This window comes from Lepidothrix coronata, unplaced genomic scaffold, assembly GCF_001604755.1.
Source record: "Lepidothrix coronata isolate B3197 unplaced genomic scaffold, Lepidothrix_coronata-1.0 Scaffold141, whole genome shotgun sequence".
Taxonomy (NCBI): domain Eukaryota; kingdom Metazoa; phylum Chordata; class Aves; order Passeriformes; family Pipridae; genus Lepidothrix; species Lepidothrix coronata.
The window spans coordinates 1,042,423-1,061,385 of record NW_016690321.1 but is presented as its reverse complement, the minus strand read 5'-3'; the positions used below and the strand labels follow the sequence as shown (position 1 = coordinate 1,061,385).

The 18,963-nt window shown below is 50.3% G+C and overlaps 3 protein-coding genes across 4 annotated transcripts in view; 1 reads left to right on the top strand and 2 right to left on the bottom strand.

Moving 5' to 3' along the window:
- Positions 1-4,211, bottom strand: part of NFAM1 (NFAT activating protein with ITAM motif 1) — a 54,504-nt gene extending 50,293 nt beyond the window's left edge. The window contains exon 1 of the mRNA XM_017827644.1: positions 1,650-4,211. The gene's annotated coding sequence lies outside the window, so the exon portion shown is untranslated. The remainder of the gene's footprint in view (positions 1-1,649) is intronic.
- A 22-nt stretch (positions 4,212-4,233) lies between these two features.
- Positions 4,234-13,945, top strand: SERHL2 (serine hydrolase-like 2). 2 transcript variants are annotated; one of them, XM_017827632.1, is made up of 12 exons: positions 4,234-4,300; positions 5,706-5,926; positions 5,998-6,111; positions 7,203-7,244; positions 7,995-8,014; positions 8,214-8,288; positions 9,025-9,134; positions 9,407-9,486; positions 9,824-9,858; positions 10,617-10,693; positions 12,150-12,243; positions 12,556-13,945. In XM_017827632.1, exons 2-12 carry the CDS (start codon positions 5,779-5,781, stop codon positions 12,670-12,672), a joined length of 912 nt encoding a protein of 303 aa, XP_017683121.1. In that variant the 5' UTR covers positions 4,234-4,300; positions 5,706-5,778; the 3' UTR covers positions 12,673-13,945. The 2 variants fall into 2 exon arrangements, with proteins under 2 accessions (XP_017683121.1, XP_017683122.1); XM_017827633.1 differs by lacking the exon at positions 7,203-7,244.
- Positions 13,946-14,180: 235 nt separating this feature from the next.
- On the bottom strand, positions 14,181-17,868 carry RRP7A (ribosomal RNA processing 7 homolog A). The gene is made up of 7 exons (XM_017827636.1): positions 17,794-17,868; positions 17,325-17,467; positions 16,969-17,094; positions 16,580-16,703; positions 15,862-15,959; positions 15,246-15,444; positions 14,181-14,752 (listed from the first exon to the last, which is right to left on the bottom strand). The coding sequence occupies exons 1-7, from the start codon at positions 17,843-17,845 to the stop codon at positions 14,667-14,669; spliced, it is 828 nt and encodes a 275-aa protein (XP_017683125.1). The 5' UTR covers positions 17,846-17,868; the 3' UTR covers positions 14,181-14,666.
- Between the last annotated feature and the right edge of the window lie 1,095 nt (positions 17,869-18,963).

The following is an 18,963-nucleotide window of genomic DNA, read 5'->3' as shown; positions in this document are numbered from 1 at the left end:
ATGAATTCTTTTCCATAAACACATGAGACTTACTGTTAACTAGAACTCTTCCCTTGTTTTTAAATGATCCTAGTATGTGCTATTTCCTTATTCTGAGGTCAATAAGGAGCTGGTAGGCCTGTAATTACAAGTGTCAGATTACTTATGGTTTTTGCTATTATTTCATCTCGGCCTATGGGGAATCTGCCAGATTTTCCAAGTGAAAGAAGTTTAATTCTAGACAAGAGCTGGAGAGAAACTTCTCTGCTTCCCCTACCACTTCATACATTAGAATAGGTGCATACTCTAAAGGTGTGTATGGGCTTTGTAGAGATCTGGAGAGTAGCTCACCTCTTGAGTTAACCAAAACAGGCCCAGGGGATGGGAACCAGCAGACACTCCTGAATCTGTCCCAAATGTAATAGACTTTGTGATTAATGAGGAAATGGAAAGCTGAGACTGGAAACAGTTTATTTGTATGATAGGTGCTCATATATAATTTATATGCAATAAATGTTTCTAGCTATTTCATTAGTTGCAAATGAAGTGATGCAAATGTGCACCACTTGGACCTGATGCATGGTGTGTGCCTAGGGCTGCTTCCAGCTGAATGCTGGTGGTTCATGTGTGGATGATTTAACACTCCAGCAGCCCCACTATCCAAATTATGCTGCAGGTTAATCCCTGGAGTAGAGGTACTCCACTTTTTCAACCACTCATAGCTTGGCTTAAAACAAAGATTTCCATTTAAACTATCATATTGGCCTCAGACTGTGGGGGGTGGGAGCCAGCAGCTATATGTGTCTCCCACTTTCTGCACAGCTGGAGAGCTCTGGAACAAGGAGCGCAACAGGACTGGAGCAAGGGAAGAGAAACCAGCTGAAACCATCACAGTTTTTTTGCTCTTAATATGTGAGTGGCTTTTTCAGTCATTCAGAAATTCACATAAATGAAATTCAACAAGAAATTAAGGAAAACCAAAGAAAAAAATACACCACACGAAGTACCTGGATGGATCTGCTGCTGTCGAACAGAGCCCAGCGGTGGCAGGATGTTCATATCCTACTCAGCTCTTCCCACATGGGCAGCCCACTTAAACCCTTAAGATTTCTTGGGACCATCTCCAAGGCAAGCAAGATTTGTGGATGTGAGCCAGCATGTTGGAGCTGGTTGCATTATAACATGCTGCCCTGTGATCACCTTGATTATCCTGCCCACTATAGATTGCAGCATATGCTCACAACGTGGGGCTTTATATAGAGGTGTGTCCTATATATATCCTCTGAAAGAAATCAGTTAAGCTAGCAATAGTGTGGGGGTTTTTTACTTGCACAAGAGGATTTGGGGTACAGGGCTATTACTAATAAATCAACATAAATAGATCAATATGTCAGTACTTCAGTGCTTGAATCTAACCAGCTATGGGGAATTTGTCCCCTGGTAGCAATCAATCTGCTGTCTTAAAGTTTCCTCACCAGATCTGCAGCAAGCACAAACTGATCAATGCTATTGCAAGTCAGTGGAGCATAACAGCTTTGCGTGCCCCAGAGTTCATCTTTGCAGGTCTCCTGCTCCTTTGCAAGGATATAGAGGTTAAATTATCCTTTGCTAAGCACATGGGATATCTCAAACTAACTCCCAGTTCTTTATGCAAAACCAGCCTTTCTTACCACCAGCCCAGTGCAGCCCAGCCAACGCCTCAGCACCTTTCCAGATGGAGTCTAATTTGGTCCTCCACAGGCAACAGTTTCACTGCAGTAGCCTGCAGCACTTTGTAGAAGTAGATGCAGCAGAATGAATTCTGTGAGACATCCAAATTCTGCCGTGCATCCTACATAGGGCCCTTCCCTTGGGGCTTGGTTTTCCAGGCTGTGCAGGGGCAGATGCACACTCTTGTGAGATGCTGGGCTGCTCTGTCAGAGGGGTGAGTAACATTGCTAGAGAAGGCATGAGGGACCTGGAGGACAGCTCCACAATCTGGCTTTGGCTAATAGGATGACAGTCCTGCCACGGAGGGGAAGGTCCAGGGAACATCCCAGTGCAACTTCCTCCACTTGGAGCTCTATCAGAAATCACTTATTCCTGATAATTTCTGTGAGGAATTTTTCCTTTTCCCTGAGGTGACTGCTGATGGAGCCTCCTACCAGAAGTGATTTAAGGATGCAGGTCACAGGAGTCTTAGAGAATGCATTCACTAGAGAATGCATTATTCCCACCTGAGCCCCAGAGTCATCTCTGTGACCCAAAGCAATGAGAGACCAGATCCTACTGGCTGCTGCAGTCGGGGAGAGAGCCCAACGTGGTGGAGGAGAGAGTCCAAGACCTATGGGTGGTGATGCATATACCACCAGGTATATGGATTTACACCAGGATTATCCCAAACAAGGCTTGTGTCCAAAAACTGGTATTAGGTAGAGGTCAGAACTGACAGATAACTACCGCCTACCTACAAGTTCTGTCCAGAACTCTTGGCTGTTAACAAGCTCCCTGGGACCAGCTCCAGCATTTAGCACTCAGAGGATGTTGCTTGTGGGTACAAGTTCTCAGAGGTGAAGTTCCCAATGCCCCAAACACAGGTGGCAGCTGAGGCCTGGGGATAACCTGTGTTGTGCTTGCATGGCTGGCTGGACAATGCCACCACCTTCAACAGGCTCATTTCACTGCTCCCCAGAGCAGATCTGGCTCATGAGTGGCAATGGATTTTCCTGGCCATGGCCTGTTTTTCCATCAACCTCTGAGGTTTGTGCAAAGAGTCTGCATAACTCATGCTCATGACACGGGGTCCTGTTCCTCAAGAGTCATGCCACAGACTGAAGAAACACAAGCCTAGCAGCAGCCACTGCCTAACAATTACACTGCCTTCTGATGGCTTCTTTTGAAGAAATTCCTACAATGCACAGGAGGGCCATGCCCTCTGCTAACAGCTGCAGTGATTGATTATTGAGTTCATTCCACAAATCTGTTCTGCCAAACTGTCTCTCACTTTTCACCTTTTGTAATCAGCCACCCACCTCTGACAGTTGCAGGAAAGAAACTATAGAAGGTACTGTGGCCTCTCTCTCTCTTGTAGTCTCCCCAGCACTTGTAGTCTGCTTTCCCACTCCTCCACCATAGAGGCCTAAGAAAAAGCAATACGCTGGACTTTCCAAACCTGTAAAAATTAATTTTCTGATTTTCTTTCTAATGGCTCACCTGGAGGGGAGGCTGTGAGCTGCATAGCACTCTTATTTCTTCTCAGTAATGGGTCCCCAAGGTTATCTTTCAACTGCCGTGGTGCAGAGCCTATTTTGCCAGGATGAGTTTGAGCTAGGCAGGAGAAACAGGGCTGTAAGCTTCTACACTGGTTTCTTTCAAGCTTTTTAGGCTGTTCTGAAAATGTATTGTGTAATTTAGGAGACTGATGTGCTGAACTGAGCAGAGGGCTTTCAATTATCAGTATAAAAATGACTCCCTACGAACAGACATTCATTATGCTCTCTCCAACTGTTTCAGCAAGGTGTGCCACTGCTCACAACGCAATTTGACTTTGCTTCCTTTGACTTCAGAGACCTTGACTGAAGAGAAATGGTTGTGGTCTGCATTAGGCCTAGCAGACTGACTGTTGGAGGGAGTGCAAGGCACCAGCAAACAGCCATACCTGGGTGTTGACTGTCTTGAAACTCGGTCCATGCAGCCGTCACCTTTCTGGGCAACTGGGCAACTAAGGAGGAAAACTATATAGAAACCTCTCCATGTGAGAGGGGTCTGTTTTTACAGAAGAGGAACAGAGCGGCTAAGGCAGTGCTGTCCACTGTGTATCTGTGGCAGCTTGGCCCCGCAGTAGAGTCAGTTCGCTGTGATGGGTCACAGTATGGGAAGGTGACTCTTGTCCCTGGAGCAACATGATTCCAGCAAGTGTTAGGAGTTCAGAAGAGTCTCTCTATCAGAGAGCGACAGAAGTTCAGTGTCGGTGTCAAGCACTGAGCCTGTTTGATGTCATTATGAAGTCCTGGGTCACAGTTAAAACATCTCACACTGTGTCACCACAGTACAGGCAGTTTCTATTGTCAGTAATGTGTCTTCTGAAGGTAGTCAGAGATGCAGCCGTACCTCCCTGATTTTGATTCCTCCCTATCATGCCCAGGAGGTTGTTTTCAGCTTCAGACCCCACAGACCTCGTTAACTTCTGGTTACTCTCACTGAGCCTGATCCAAACACAGGCGGGGGCAGAGGCCGGGTTGCCGCGGGGAGGGGAGCGGGGCGGTGCAGCCGGGCCGGCCCGCCCTGCTCTGCCGCCGGGCCGAGCCCTCTTGCCGCCGCCTCAGCTCAGCCTCACGGAGCGGTAGGAGGGGGCCGCGGGGAGCGGGGCAGGGGCGGCCGCAGCGTTGCGGGGTCGGTCTGGGCGCCGAGCAGGTGTCGGTCCCCGGGCAGCCCTTCCCCGGGGTCGGGACCGCGCCCTCCAGGGCGCCCTGAGGTGAAGGTCTGGGTGTAGCAACGCCTCCTGCCCGCCTGGGGAGGCCCCAGCCCGGGCCCCTGGGGACTCCAGGGCCGGAGCCCCGCGGGCCCAGGCAGGGCTGCCCGGGGAGGGCGATCAGGCTCTGCCGGGAGCCCAGATCATCAGGAAGGGGCAGGTCCGCGGTCACACCGGGAAGTCAGCCCGCGGTTGGTTGTCAGGATCTGGCCCGGCGAGGGCAGCTGGAATCAGACACAGCCCCGTGATCAGCAGGCATGGCCACGGTTCCTGAGGGAGGGTGCTGTTGGTGGAGGCTGGCACTCCTGCAGCACTGCTGAGGCTGGTCCTGGGCTGAGCTTAAACAGGGTCGTGGAGAGCCCCAGGTTTGGCTGATTGGGACCATTAGGGCCCTGACAGCAGCCTCCCCTCTCAGCCTAACCCCTCTGTCCTCATGCGTTAGAGAGATATGGGCTCAGGAAGGACTTGCTGTAGAGTGATTTAATTGCAGTGCAGTCTCGGGGGGCTATTTAAGGGAGCAGAGACACAAGATAGGGGATATGGCATGAGACACTTGGGGATGGGAATAGTCAGGTTGTCTGTAAGGGGGCCCAGGGCTTGTGGGTAAAGGAGAAGTGTTCAAACCACTATTGGAGGGTCTCCAGAGGCTGGGTAGTGCTGGGGGGTTCACTCAGGAGCTGGGGGTTGAGCAAAGGTCAGGTGTAGCTCCATGATTACCTGGCACATCGACAGTAATGAGACAAGTTTGAGGTTGAGCAGATTCGCCTGGCCAGTTGTGGACCTGTGTTCCGTGCACAGTCCCTGGCCCTGAGGGGTGCACGGGCAGGTGGCAGCTGTGGGGCACGGAGCCATCTGCTCTCTCGAAGGTGCCGACTGGTGGTGCAAGTGAGAAACACCAAGGTAAAAGTGAACAAGGTGGTAACAGTCTACTATTGGAGGCAGCATTCCCCAAACCGTCTTTCTGGTCCAGGACAGGTGCCTGGCTGACTGCAGCTAACTGGGGGAATTCTGCATTGTTCCCTCTTGCCAGATCTCCTGTGCCTTCTGGTCGGGTTGCAGCTGCTGCAGAGACAGACAGGAGGCTTTCTCCTCCTGCATAGGGAAAGCATATTTCTTCCTAGGAACATTGCTAGTACGTGCTGGGAGGAGGATTCCCCAAACAGGCAGTCAGGAATGGCAGCTTGGGATGTTGAACGGGGAGCTATAAATCAGCAAGCTGCTAATTAAGACCACAGGAGGCTGGTGAGTTACTAAAGACTTGTTTTATTCTTCTCAGAGCTTTGGACCATTAACAAGACCCCTGGGACCTACTCCCAAGCACGTGGCTCTCCGGTGACCCTATTTTGGGCATGTTCTCAGAGTTGAAGTTCCCTGTACCCTGGGGCCACGTGGCAGCCAAGGCCTGGGGACCCTTGGAGGGACATCCTGTGCTGTGTTTGCATGGCTGGCTAGACAATGCCAACACCTTTGACAAGCTCATTCCATTGCTCCCCAGAGGTAAGTCTGGCTCATCAGGATGGCTTTTATTGTGTGTCAGGGCTGCACATTTTATACTCTCTCCCTTTCAGGCTGCTATTATGTGGCAATGGATTTTTCTGGCCATGGTTTTTCATCCCACCGACCTGCCGGCTGCCCCTACCATTTCCTGGATTATGTGACTGATGTGCGCCGTGTGGCAGACGGTAGGTATTTGAAGGGACCCTTCAGGGGATGCTCGTGCAGAGGGAGCTATATTGCTCCTGCTCCTTACAACAAGCAGGCAGCATTTACTGCTAGGAAGGAATCAATTCCCCCTATTTATCCTGTTTGATGTTAGCCAGTGCTTTGTGACTGAATAAGCGTCCTGCTTTCTCACTGTTTTGCTAGAGGAAGAGACAGTAAGCCCTGGGCAGCAAGTGTTTCTATACTAAAAAGAGCAGTAGTGGTGAAGTGGTGGATGCAACTAAGTAGTGTTGCCAGACTGACTTTTTGTAAGCAGCCAGTGACCTCTAACCAGTGCTAGGTGTAAGCTGGAGACTCTTCTGGTTCTCTCTGATGGCAGCTTGCTGCTTGCTTTAGTATCATACAAAGAAATCTGAAAGCCAGAGTGTCTTGTGCTCCTAATAACTCCTGATGTAACTGTCTGTATGCTGATCTCGCAGGAGGTTGTGGCACATACAGTTTTGCATCCCTTATTCAGTACACAAAGAACCTCTAGAAGTTCTCTGATGTTCCAGAGGGTAAAACTCCTCTTTCAGTGAGGTATATTTCAGATGGGAAGAACTGAAAAAGCTGTATTTTCCTATAAGCCTCTCAGAGTGCCCTAAAAATGGACTGAAGAGCCTGATGTGCTAAATGGCGTAGAGAATTTTCACATGGAATAATTGTACTTTCCTCAAAGCAGCAGACCTGGTTCTGTGTCCTCAGTTGTCTTGCAGAACACCCTGCAGCGGGATGCTCTGTCAAGGTCTCTCTCTTTCAGCAGATGCTGCCTGGTTAGGCTCCTCTGCTTCTTGCCAGTCTCATGTCTGGCAGTGAACAGGAATTTGCTGGAGTTTGTTTGACATACAGAGAGCTTGAGAGCTGCACATCTTAACTACCAACAAAATGAAGTGGTGAATGCATTTTTTCTTTAAAATCGGCCTACTTAGCCACCTAGTTTATGGATTAAGAAGCAATTAAGCAGTGCAAAAGCCCTCCTGGGAGAAGGGGCCCATGTTGGTGGAGAAGCAGCAAGATGCTGCTACTCTGGTTTCTAATGCAGCACTATCTGTTTTTGTCTGTTGCCACTTAGCCTTGCAGTGGAGACGGTTCACCCTGATGGGTCACAGTATGGGTAAGTGGCTCTTGTCCTTGTAAGCTGTGAGATTCATGGAAATAGGAGTAGATAATTAACTTACAAGACATGCCGCTAGGAGCTGGGTTAGAATATTTATTATATTGTGTCAAGTACCAGGTTCCTGCTTGAAAAGGAAAAAATTCAAAAGATTCAAAAATCTGCGCCCTTGTCTGAAATGCCTCTGCTTTCAAGACCCTGTAGTACAAACAGTGGTAACTCTTGCTGTGGGCGTTTCCCCACCCCCAGGAAGGAACAGTGATGGGCAAAGAGAGGTGGTCTATGAAGGAGAATCCACAGCCTTCCTTCCTGGTCCCCACAAAGCCTGGGAACAGAGTTCCCATCTTGGTGGGCTATAAAGCTTCCTGAGGGGAACTGGACTCCAGGCTCCACCCCTTTGTGCTTGGAACATGATTTGGTTTTGCCACAATATGGGGTTTGCTCCCCAAGGCTGCTCTGGCCACAGCTCACAGGACCTGCACACCATACCCTTTTAACTAGTAACTCCTCCTTGGCCTTTGCTGCCTGAGAGGGAGACGGGGATGGCACAGGATGGGGAATACAGCAAGCCAACAGCCCTGCTCTATGCCTGCAGCCTGTCTGCTGAGAGAGCTCTATCCTGTACTTTGGCTTTGTCCTGTGGTACACTGTGCATTTTTACTTCTCAGGCTGCTCCTGCTGTGGGGAAGGGAAATTTCTGTTACTAGGGGCTGTTCTGGGCATAACTGAGCACCCTTCTCTCCTTCACAGGAGGAGCTGTGGCAGGAATGGTGAGTAAAGCATCATTTCTTCGTGGGGTTTGTGATTTCTGCAGCTGCAACAACAAATGGGAGAGGAATGAAGAGACAGACAGTGTGGGACCTGGATCTTGGGAGGAGAGGCCCTTCCCAGACCCTCTCTTCCATGTAGCAGGATAAAGACATCACTCAGTGCTCAGCTTTTCTTTCTCCTATTGTTTCATCTCTCCAGTTCTGCTTCCTTTATCCTGAGATGGTGGACAAGCTGATCCTGCTGGAAAGTCTTGGCTTTCTGCTAGCTCCAGAGGTTAGATTTCATGTGTCCTTCCCTTCGCTTTTTTTAAATACAAAAATAGATGTTTTTTTCTTTGCTTCATTTGTTCAGAGAAAGCACCGATGTGACCAGTTCCTGGCAGGTCACACACGTCCCAGGCTCTTCCTTTTGGCAGGCACTGATCTGCTCCTTGTTGCATGGACTGAGGTCCCTACTTAGGGTGGCCCTTGAAGGACCCTTGGCAGTGCTCCATATGATGCAGTCCCTTAGCACCAAAATTGTCTGTGCCGTGCCCGTGTACAAAGGGAAGTGGAACCTCTGTCCAGGCAGCCGCCAGCTGAGGTTTTCTTTTTGCCAGTGGCTTGTTGGGTGAGCTAGGTGCAAGACTGGTGGATTTCTTTTTCTGTTCCTGGCAGGACATAAAGCTACATTCCCAACTTGCCATCATTGCTACCAGATGCTGGAGCTTTGGTTGGCAGAAGTGGGACAGAAGCCCTGGGTCAGAGATACCAAATTTTGGACAGTTGTCCTCAACTCAGAAGTGAGGTAGGAAGAGTTAGAAAAGGTTGTAAGGGTAAAAAGTAAGTAAGTTCATTACAGCAGTATCGATGTTCCCTTTTTTCCAGAAATGGGCATTTTTTAATAGGATATCCATAACTGGTACCAGTTCTGGGGGATGTTGAAGGGTGAAATTCCCTCTTCTACCAGCTGATAGGGGGTAAAATGATTCAGAAGAGAGGGGTTACTCCTCTCCCTCTCTGTGTTTCAGGACACTGAGGCATGGCTGAAATCTAAACGGAGGGTGATTGACAGGTTACTGAGTCTAGAGGCAAAGGAGCAAACTCCCAAAGCACGGAGCCCTGAAGCAGCATTGCAGAGGTGAGGCCCCATCTTTCCTCTTCATTTGCTGCCTGCCCTCACCTTGACAGTTACGGCTGAAAGAATGAGAAAGGGAAACTGTCCCTGCACTTCCTCTTTCAAGTCCTCCTGTGGAATCTCAGGAAGACCTTTTGCTTCTGCTGCCAGAAGCTGCTGCTTCATCCCGCTCCTTTCTGAAGCAGCCTGAGAGCTTGCTGTCACCTTGTCATGTCATTTTTGTTTTGCTTCCTCCCTTTTCCAGCAGCACTATCTCTCTGCCGTGTCTCCCCCAGGCTCTTAGAAGCGAACAGCCATCTGACAGCAGAGGGTGGAGCAATCCTGCTGCAGCGAGGAGCAACTGAGACACCCGCTGGTAAGGGGCTGCGTGGTGCTGGGCCAGCGTTGGGTGTGGGAAGGGACTGGTGCCAGTAGCCATTGTCTTCTGCAGAGTACAGGATGCCCTAGCTACGAGTTTACACAGCCTGAATGGGATCAATTAAGTCTGGAGGCGGAGCTCTCCATTTCTAGCAACTGGGATTGGTGCTCGAGTCCTGGAACAGCTAAAGAAAATAAATCAAAAAAAAGGAGAAATCTGAATTAACACTGTTTCCCTATCTCAGAAAGTCTTGGACAGACCCCACAAGTGAGGAAAACCAGAACAACTCTTGCTCCTGTGAGACATGAAAACCTTCTGTTGTTTTTCTTTCCAGGGCTGGTATATAACAGAGACATGAGAGCCCGTATGGTGAGCATTGCTCTTCTTACTTCTGAGCCCTGAGCTTACAGAAAACTCAGAGATAGTGGAGGCCTGCTCAGTGAGCCCAGGCTCTGCCTTCACCCAGCCATTTACTTTCTGCTTCCCTAATTCCCACGTCTCCTTTAAATGCTGCTGTTAAAAGAGCCTGCACTTGATCATTGACTCAACTTACAGAGTCAGTGGAAAATGTTACTGATTTTTTTTTTTTAGAAGTTCTTCTGCCCCAGGGCCTCTGGCCACATTTTCCTGCTGTTATGACTCTTCAGGCAGCAGATGGATGGATGCTTTCTGTCAGCTTCTTTGTCAGGTGACCCATATAAGAAGGGGAAAAGAGTTGAGCAAAGTCTTTACATTTGATATTTTGATAGTTTTGTGCCACTTTTGAGCAAACAGGGCCTCCTCTACCTGTGCTACTGCCAGATATGGAAGCCAGGGTAGTGTACTGTCTCGTTTTTAGTAAAAGGATATTTAAAGCTTTTCTCTGCTATGAGATCATTCCCGTATGTGCTGCATCCCAGCAGGCAGTGTTGTTGGCAGCCCTGGAATGCAGCTGGACAGAAGGAGCCTTTGCAGAGCCAACTACTCCTGTGCACAGCTCTGGACACTTATCATGTCCCAGCATGGAAGCTTTGGGGCCACTGCTACTTTTACCTTCAGAGCCTCTAGAGCAGGAGGGCTTAGGGATACCCTCTGCCCTCAGCTGCTGTCCCTGACCTCTGCCACATTCCCTCTTTTTGCACCTGCAGCAGAGTCGAGAGTCCCTCACAGTGGATCAGTGTGTGAAGCTCCTGCAGAAGATCCAGGACCGTGTTCTCATCATTGTGTGAGTGAGGCATAACCCAAACCAGCTCTTGCTGCCTCCCTTGGTGGAAGAAATGAAGGCTAGGAAGGAGTCCTCCACTACCCGTCCCTCTAGAGCAGTCACCCAGATCTTTGGCCAGTTAGCACAACAGTACAACCTCACATATGAGAAGTATTTTCCAGTTTCCCACCACTGCCCTGTGTTAGGCAGGCTCCTGGAACAGGCAGGAGAAACTGGAACATCCTTCCAGCCTGGCACTCTGCTTTCAGGCTGGGTCTCCCTGGTGCAAAGCTGGGAGGAAATGCTAGTCCCGTCCCATCTTCCCCACCCTCCTGGCTTCATGATCCCATTGACCCTACAGCAGGGGGCCATCCTGGCAAATATGTGACCCTCCACAGCATCACTCCAACTTACTGTCCTCCTGAGCTGACTCTTCCTCAGGGACAGCAACCCAGCCTGCCCCCTTCTCCAGACCCCAGAACCTCTCGCCTGAGCAAACAGGTGAAACTACAGCAGCCTCCACCTCCTCCAGCTGGTCCTGGAGCCCCTGGACTGACCAAGCTCCTTCAAGCTCTCCCCTGTGGTGCCCAGGGCAAGAAGCCCTGGGGACATGGCCAGTGGCTTGCGCAGAGCCCTACAAGCTGTTAAACTGTCCCTGGCCAGAGCTTGTTCTGTGAGTCCTCCTCTGTATTTTCCCCATCTCCTTGGAGGGCAAGGTGTGCAGGCTCTGGCAACCTTGGCCTGTGTGGTGCTATTAAAAGATTGTCTAGAAAACAAGAGGAAGTGGTAGCAGTTGAGAAATGAGGCGCAGTTTTGGCTTCCCTGACCTGTTATAGTATCATAAGAGCTTAAGGATATTCCTTCTTGTCCAGAAATGTAACATCATGGTAAGGCCAAGTCCTCAAAGCCACAGAGAGTACATGCCTTTGAGTCTGGGATGTCACCTTGTCCCATCACCTGCAGCACAGTAGGAGACAGCATGATCTTTGCTCTGCAGGTCTAATGCTGGCTTCTCCTGGAAAACTGCCTTCATACCTCCCCCTCCAAGCAGGGCACACCCTGTTTAAATCAGCAGTATGGAGGGGCAAAAAGGACAGTGGCGAGATGTGGAAACTGTAAGGAAGGAAAGAGTTAAGGGAGGAAGACAGAACGGGGGCAGGGAATGATGTTCCCAGATAAGTTATGGAGGCAGCCCTGGGAGGACAATATTTATCCAGTCTCCACTCTGATACGACTAGGCAGTCACCCAAGGTTTTACACAGATAGTGTGATAGAAAATAACTGCTTAGCCAAGCTGTGCTCTGACTACCATGTATGACACTGTCACCTGGCTGCTTACAAGCAGCCTGGAAAGAACAGTTGGGTCTGTCACACACACCCCCCCTGCCACTGTCTTGGGGACACTGCTTCTACCCAGGGCCTCAGCAAAGTCAAATGGGGGCACACTGCTGTACTGAGCCTTGCTGTTGCTTTTCAGATCACAAGATGGACTTTTGGTACCACACAAGTTACACAGCAGAAATCACTTTGTGAAAGCCATGCGGGAGGCATTTGAGTCTACCCTCAAAGAGGTGAGAGCAAACACCATCCTTGCATCTCTACTCTATGTGCCACTGACCTGGGAGCAGCAACTGGGAAGCAGCTCACCTTGGTGGACACCCCCCAGTAGGTGACTTGTCCTGAAGGGCACAGCCCTCACGCTTCTTACCCCTCCTGCCAAAGTCCCGAGTTAGTACTGCCCTCTGGACCTAGATCTTCCCTGGTCCTCCCATTCCTGTCCTGCCTCCCTTGCCCCTGCCCCTTCCCATGAGTGTCACAGCAAGCAGTGTTTGCCTGAGGGACCACTTTCCCAGTCTACATCTTCTTGTGTCCCTTCTGTCCAGCACATCCAGCTAGTCGAGGTGCCTGGGAGTCATTTTGTGCACCTGAACGAGCCTGAGGTGGTGTCTGGGATCATCAGCAACTTCCTGACAGTTCAGAACACTAGAGCTAGACTCTAAGAAACCCCAGTGGCTGCAGCAGTCCAGAACTGGGAGCTAAAAAGCAGGCTCCGGCAGAATCGTCCGATTCCTACCTCACATCCAACTCCTCACATCATGATACTCTTTCCTGCGCTTAGCTCACTGCAGAGTGGAAGCATGTCCGCCAGGGGTTCTCTGAAGGAGAGCTGAGCAAAATATCTCAGTTGTCAAAGGGAAGAGGAATCCCTACTCTATTTCCAGCTCTCTGAGTACAGGGATGGCGGCCCAAAGTGGCCTTCCCCTTGGCTTGTTCCAAATTTGCACCCTGAAACAGTGCAGGAATACAGGCAGAGGCATCCTCTGTGACAGCAGCAGCACCAGCTTTGACACTGCAAGAGAGGTGGCTCATCTTGCCTCCTCCCTGAGGACGGTGTGGCCAGGCTGCTCCCAGGATTAAACCTGATGAAAAAACAAGTGAAGTTTTCTGCTTCTCCACTTACTTCCATAGGGGCCTGAGCTCAGAGGGCCTCAGTGTCTTTGTTCTACTCTGAGAGCTGGTGTTTTTTTTAGAAGTCAGCTTAAATAAGAGCTCACCTGGGCACAGAAGCCCATTTTAATGAATGTCACTAATCTTCTAGCTGAAGCAGCTAGAGCTACTAATTATGGAAAAGTTGGCAGAGATGATTTCTGTCCTAAATAAAGATTAATCTCCTAATGTTAAGTCCGTCTTCTTGATTCAATAGGAGAACGAACCTCTCTTCTCTTTTGGGATGCTCACCCAAGCAGCTAAAACGTATCTTAGGAGGCAGCAATTTTTACATACAGTCCACCTTAGATAAGGCATATTAAGGATCTGCCTCCCAGCTAAATTAATGCAAAAAGCCAACTAAAGCAGCAACACAAGCAATGCAAACTGTATTTGCAGTGGGCTTTCCAGGAAAAGGTAAATCCATTTTAAATCAGCTCTGTGGAATTTACCAGCGCTTCCACCTTACATTCATGGTCACACCTGCATTGAGGCTGCAAGCAGTAAAATAAATGTGTTAAAGCCTGGGGCTGGGCAGGTTTCTTTGATCACAGAGTGTGCTGGGGTGACCTATCACTAAGTCCAAAGCTGCACAGATGTTATATGTGCAGTACAAAAGCACTGATCCACAACTAGATGTGCCTGCTGCCACCTTTCCCTGCCTTCTGTGGGCTGGTGAAAAGTTAAGTGGATACAGGCCTTAGAGAGTCTGGTTTCTCATTCCAAGGCCAGGCTGCTTGAAGTGGCACTTGTTCTTGCAACAGTGTCGGACAACAGACATTTCCCATGGCCCAGATATGGCTGCACAGCTCCACGCACAGCTGGATGACTGGGGAACTCAACACCTGGCTGAGAGGGAACTGCCAGGGAGTGAATCACTGAGGGAAGTGGTAGGGCACTTACCAAACCACTGATCTTTCCTTGTGACAACAGGTCACAAGGATCTCTCCAGCTGGACTTTTCCCAAAGTCACTTCCCTCCTCTCCTTATCCCCAGATAAAATGTGCAAAGGAGCACCAGCTTACAAGCCATGAGTTTTACTGCCAGCCCAGCACACAAGAAGCTGTTCCCCACAGCAGACTAGGGTGAGAGAGAGAAGCATTCCCATGCTTTGAGAACATAGCAGCAGTTTATTTACAGTTCTTCAGCCATTCTCTGCCCCTGCAAAGGCTGTGCTAGGTCAATCCCAGTTCTCACCAAGCTTTAGGAGAGCCTGAGGTGGCAGGGAGATACAGCTTGTCACAGAATGTGCCTCAGCCCCCCTGACCTAAGCACCCTGGGAAGTGGTGCCACGGGGCCAAATAACAGCCAGGAGAGCAGGAGGATACTGGTGCAAGTAAAGAGAACTCATCTCCAGCAGCAGTTGCTGGGATCTCCCGTTTCAGATCCAAGGGCAGAGACAACCCAAAGCTGCCTCAAGTCCTTGAAATCCTTTGGCAAATGGAGTCAGTAGGCATCTTCTCCCATCCTCTCCAGCACAGGCACCTGAGGAACAGCTCAGCATAACTTAGTACGGCCGAAACTTGCGCTGGGCTCGCATCAATGCAATCCTCTGCTTGTCCTCCTCGAATTTCTTCCTCAACTGGGCAATGTCTAAAACATGGAAAAAGAGAACAGGTCACACGGGAGCAACAGATCTCCCTCTCCTGGGAGCTTCACTTCCACAAACCAGGAGGGGCTCAGTCCCAACAGCTGCAAACACACACTTCCCAGAGCGGGTCCTTTTACACTTGGGCTGAGTGCCAAGCCGGGGCTCTGGCCCTTCACCTCTGGCAGTGCTGCAGCTCCCTCTTGGGGAGGAAACTGGATATTTTCTCCCTTCAATCACTGCCTTCGTGCAGACTAAATAAACATCTTGGAATACCACGACCTGCACATTCTCCCACAAAATATTCCAGCAGCCCTTTCTAGGACAGGTGGTGGCAAGAGGCCTCTCAAGAGCTAGTGAGGTCAATCGCACCCATCCAGCCAGCTGTTCAGCAGCAGCTGGATGTAGCCTCCCCTTCAGCGGAAGGAAGAAGGATGTTCTTTGAGCCACAGTGTGAGACAAGAGACATGGGCGGGGGTAGGAGACTTGGACACTCACGCTCTCTCTTGGTCTCGCGATGCTGCCAGGCATAGAAGTTGAGCAGCTCTTTGCGGGCCCTTTTCTGTTTCTCCTTCTCCAGCACCCGCAGATTGGCAGCCTCTGTCCGGGGCAGGCCAGGTTTCCGGCCCTTTCGCGTTACCTTCACCCAGCCCTCCTCATCTGGAACACCCTCCTCCTTGGCCGCTTTGGCTTCTTCCTGTAAAGACAGGAGGGTAAGACAGCTCAGTGCATGCAGATGGGCTGCCAGCCAGCCTGATGCACAGGTCCCTCAGCCCTAGCTTAAATACATGCAAAGCTAGAGCTCCTGCTTCCACGCAAGATTTAAAGGAAGGTCTGGCACCAGGGGTGTAGGTATTCAACTTGCAGTCACAACACTGCATGCCAGCCAGGACTTTATTTGTGGATACCTGTTGTAAGGCCTGAGTGGAAGAATCAGGTGTTGCAAACCAAACCAGGGCCTGACTGCCCACCAGGTACTGAGAGTAAAAGACCTCTGCCAGACACTGGGACCCTCTGCCTTTTCCACTGTGACTGGGGCACTGAGAAATCTCTCTTCCTTTCCTCTCCCCCAAACACACCACTTAGCTGGGTTCCCTCCCCAGCCTGGCCTCACCTCTGCCATCTTTTTGTCATAGTCTTGCATGTAGGCATCCACCTCAGCCTTAAGCTCCTTTGGATCCACGACAGAAGCCTCATAGCTGGCGATCCACTCTGGGACAGAGAGGGCACAAGTCAGCAGTAGCCGCTGTTAGAAGCAGGCCCCAGTGAGATGCCTTTGGGCAGCTCTAGAGTGAACTGCTACAGGGTAAGGACTCTGTTCCCATTTCTGTTCAGCTTCCCCACTGCCACAGATCAACCGACTTGTGGCCGAGGGCACAGCCAACAAGCAATGGGCAGAGTTTGCAACTTTCCCTGGCAGAAGTGAACTAGCCCTACCCCAAGGAGTACAACACTCAGGGCTGGGTTCCTGTCAAGGGGTTGTATCTGAAGTGCTGTCATCTTGACAAACACCTGGTGCCTGTTAGTGAGTCTGGATTCCATTTTGAGGGCAAGATGCAGACAGTATCTCTGAATCTATATGATACTGAAAAGATGTCAGGAAAACCCCCTCTTCCAAGCAACCCCATTCTCCCATACAGTCACTGGACTAGACTACAATACCCAGTACAATAAGATTTGTACCCTGTGTACAATAACAGAAGCAGGACAACAAAACACTGAACATCTCCCAGCTTAGTACAAAATAGGACATGCAGGGTAGGAATCAGCAAGTAATGAGTATAGTTTTTTCCTAATATTAGCTAGTAGAAAGATAGCTAGGGCTGACGTACTGCTAATGCCGGTTTTCACAGGGTGGGTCTCTGTTGATATTAGCAAGGGACCTTCCTGTGACAGAGCCTTGGCTGCCTGGACACCCGCTGGTTTCCTGAACACCACATATGCTACTTGAAATCCCTAAAAGAAAAAGACACCCAGATCAGTCAGATACATTGGGGAAACTGCATGGAGTTGCAGTATAAATAACATTAAAAAGTAAAATAAAAATCAAACCACAAATTGCAGTGGGATAGGAAAAAAAATAACATAAACTTAAATATGTAATCATGTCACCCGATGCCCTGAAATGGCTGCCTTTATTTCATGTTCCAAACAGAACCATTCAGTGGTTGCCATCTTTTCCCCTTAAAGCACCAGTATTCTTCTGCCCCCCGAGCTTTACCGTTATAGTTTTGCGGTTGAAGAATTTGGACTTCGGCTTTTCTTTTTTCTCTCCTGGCCCTGGCTTGTCACAGATGTCCACAGACTGCACATGCCCGCAGCGGGAGAACAGCCTAGACAGAGAATCCTTGACACGGAGAGTAAGAGAGAACACGCGGTACAGCAAAGCGGGAGCGATGCCTCTCCCCGCCCTCTCACGCACAGACTGCAGCACACTTCGGGCGGCTCTGCCCGCAGATACCCCGCCTCACGCCGCCTCCTGTGCCCGCAGCTGCTCTCGAGACACGCCGGCTCCCGCGGCGAGGCCCTCGGCCTCCAGCCGCCCCCGCGCTCGGTGCGACCCCCAGCCCCACTCACCGGGCCGCAGTACGGGGGCACGTTGAGGACGAAGAGCGTGCGGCGAGGCGGGTGCGCCGTGTCGGCCCCTTCCCGCACCTGGTGCTCCTTCACCAACAAGCAATGGGGCGAACGCTGCCGCGCCCCGAACTTCACCGCCAGAGCTGCGAGGGACGCACCGGTTACAGACGCCGCTGTCGCCGCGGCCCCGCTCCGGTGGCCCCTCATCCGTGTACCCCGCCGGCCCCGCTCCCGGTGGCCCCTCATCCGTGTACCCCGCCGGCCCCGCTCCCGGTGCCCCCCGTTGCCCCAAGCACCCTCATCCATGTACCCTGACGCCCCACTCCCGGTGCCCGCCGCTGCCCCGAGCTCCCTCACGCGTGTGTCCCGCCGGCCCCGCTCCCGGTGCCCGCCGCTGCCCCAAGCCCCATCCACCCATGTACCCTGACGGCCCCGCTCCCGGTGCCCGCCGCTGCCCCTCACCCCTCACCCGTATAACCCGCCGGCGCCGCTCCCGCCACGCGCTCCGTGGCGGCCGCCATCTTCTCTCCGCGAGCGGCGGGCGCGGGGGCCGCCGGGACATGTAGTCTTCAGCCGCGGCGCCGCGCTGCTAATGGCGGCTGCGTGTCCCTCGGGCCGGGCAACGCCTGCCGAGCGCAGGGACTCGCCGCATTCCCGAGGGTCGAGTTCACCTTTTCGTAAAACCAGTGTAAAACACAGGCACTTAAGCCTAGAGAGGCAAATAGATCTTAAAGATATGTAAAAACATTCAAAGACAATTGTTTTTTTAAGACTCTTGTTACTCAGGAAAATTTTAAAAAAAATCACTGTTTACAGAGGAACTTGTATTTATGACTGAATGGAAGAGAGGACTACTCCAAAAATAAGATACTGAAGCAAGACTAATGCACGCAGTGACAAAACATGAAATGATGTGGAGAGTTGACCCAACCAAATATCCAAGTTAATGAACATTATCAGAAGGAATGGTACATGCAGAAGCCATGAAAAGATACCAAACTTGCACATTGTGGTATCACTTCAGAAGTCATCACATTTTTGAAAAAGGAAAAAAAGAAACACCATTACAAATTACCTACCACCTGTCCTGGCCAGTTGTTTAATTTAATTACTAAATTAATGCACATTAATTTAGTGCAGGCAATCGGTATTTCATATGCAAGTTTATAATCTCTATCAGCCCAGGGGAAGAAAAAACAATGAAAACCAAACCAAAACAAAAAAAAAAACAACCAAAAATATAACCATGCTGCATGAGCACAAATGTGGAGGATGTGAGGTCAGTGCTATGTAAGCAAATAAGATTAGCATGACAATTGCAGGACAACCAGGAGAAATTGGAGAGCTCCAAGATGAACTACCTGAAAAGGAGAAACTGATTACTCTTCTTTCTGTGCCCAACCAAAGAAGCCATACTGTGCTGTATTAGAAGACTACGATTAACTTTAAAGAACTGACCAAGAACAGAAGAGCAATGTATACCAAGACATTGCTGTAAGACAAATCATGGAGTGGTGTTTAGAGAATCCCTGACATCACCAATTTATAAAAAAATAAAAATATACTGTCATATATCACAGAGCTAGAGAACGGAGCACTGGTTCTTCCAAGGAAGTATCTTAATGTCATCATAAACTCT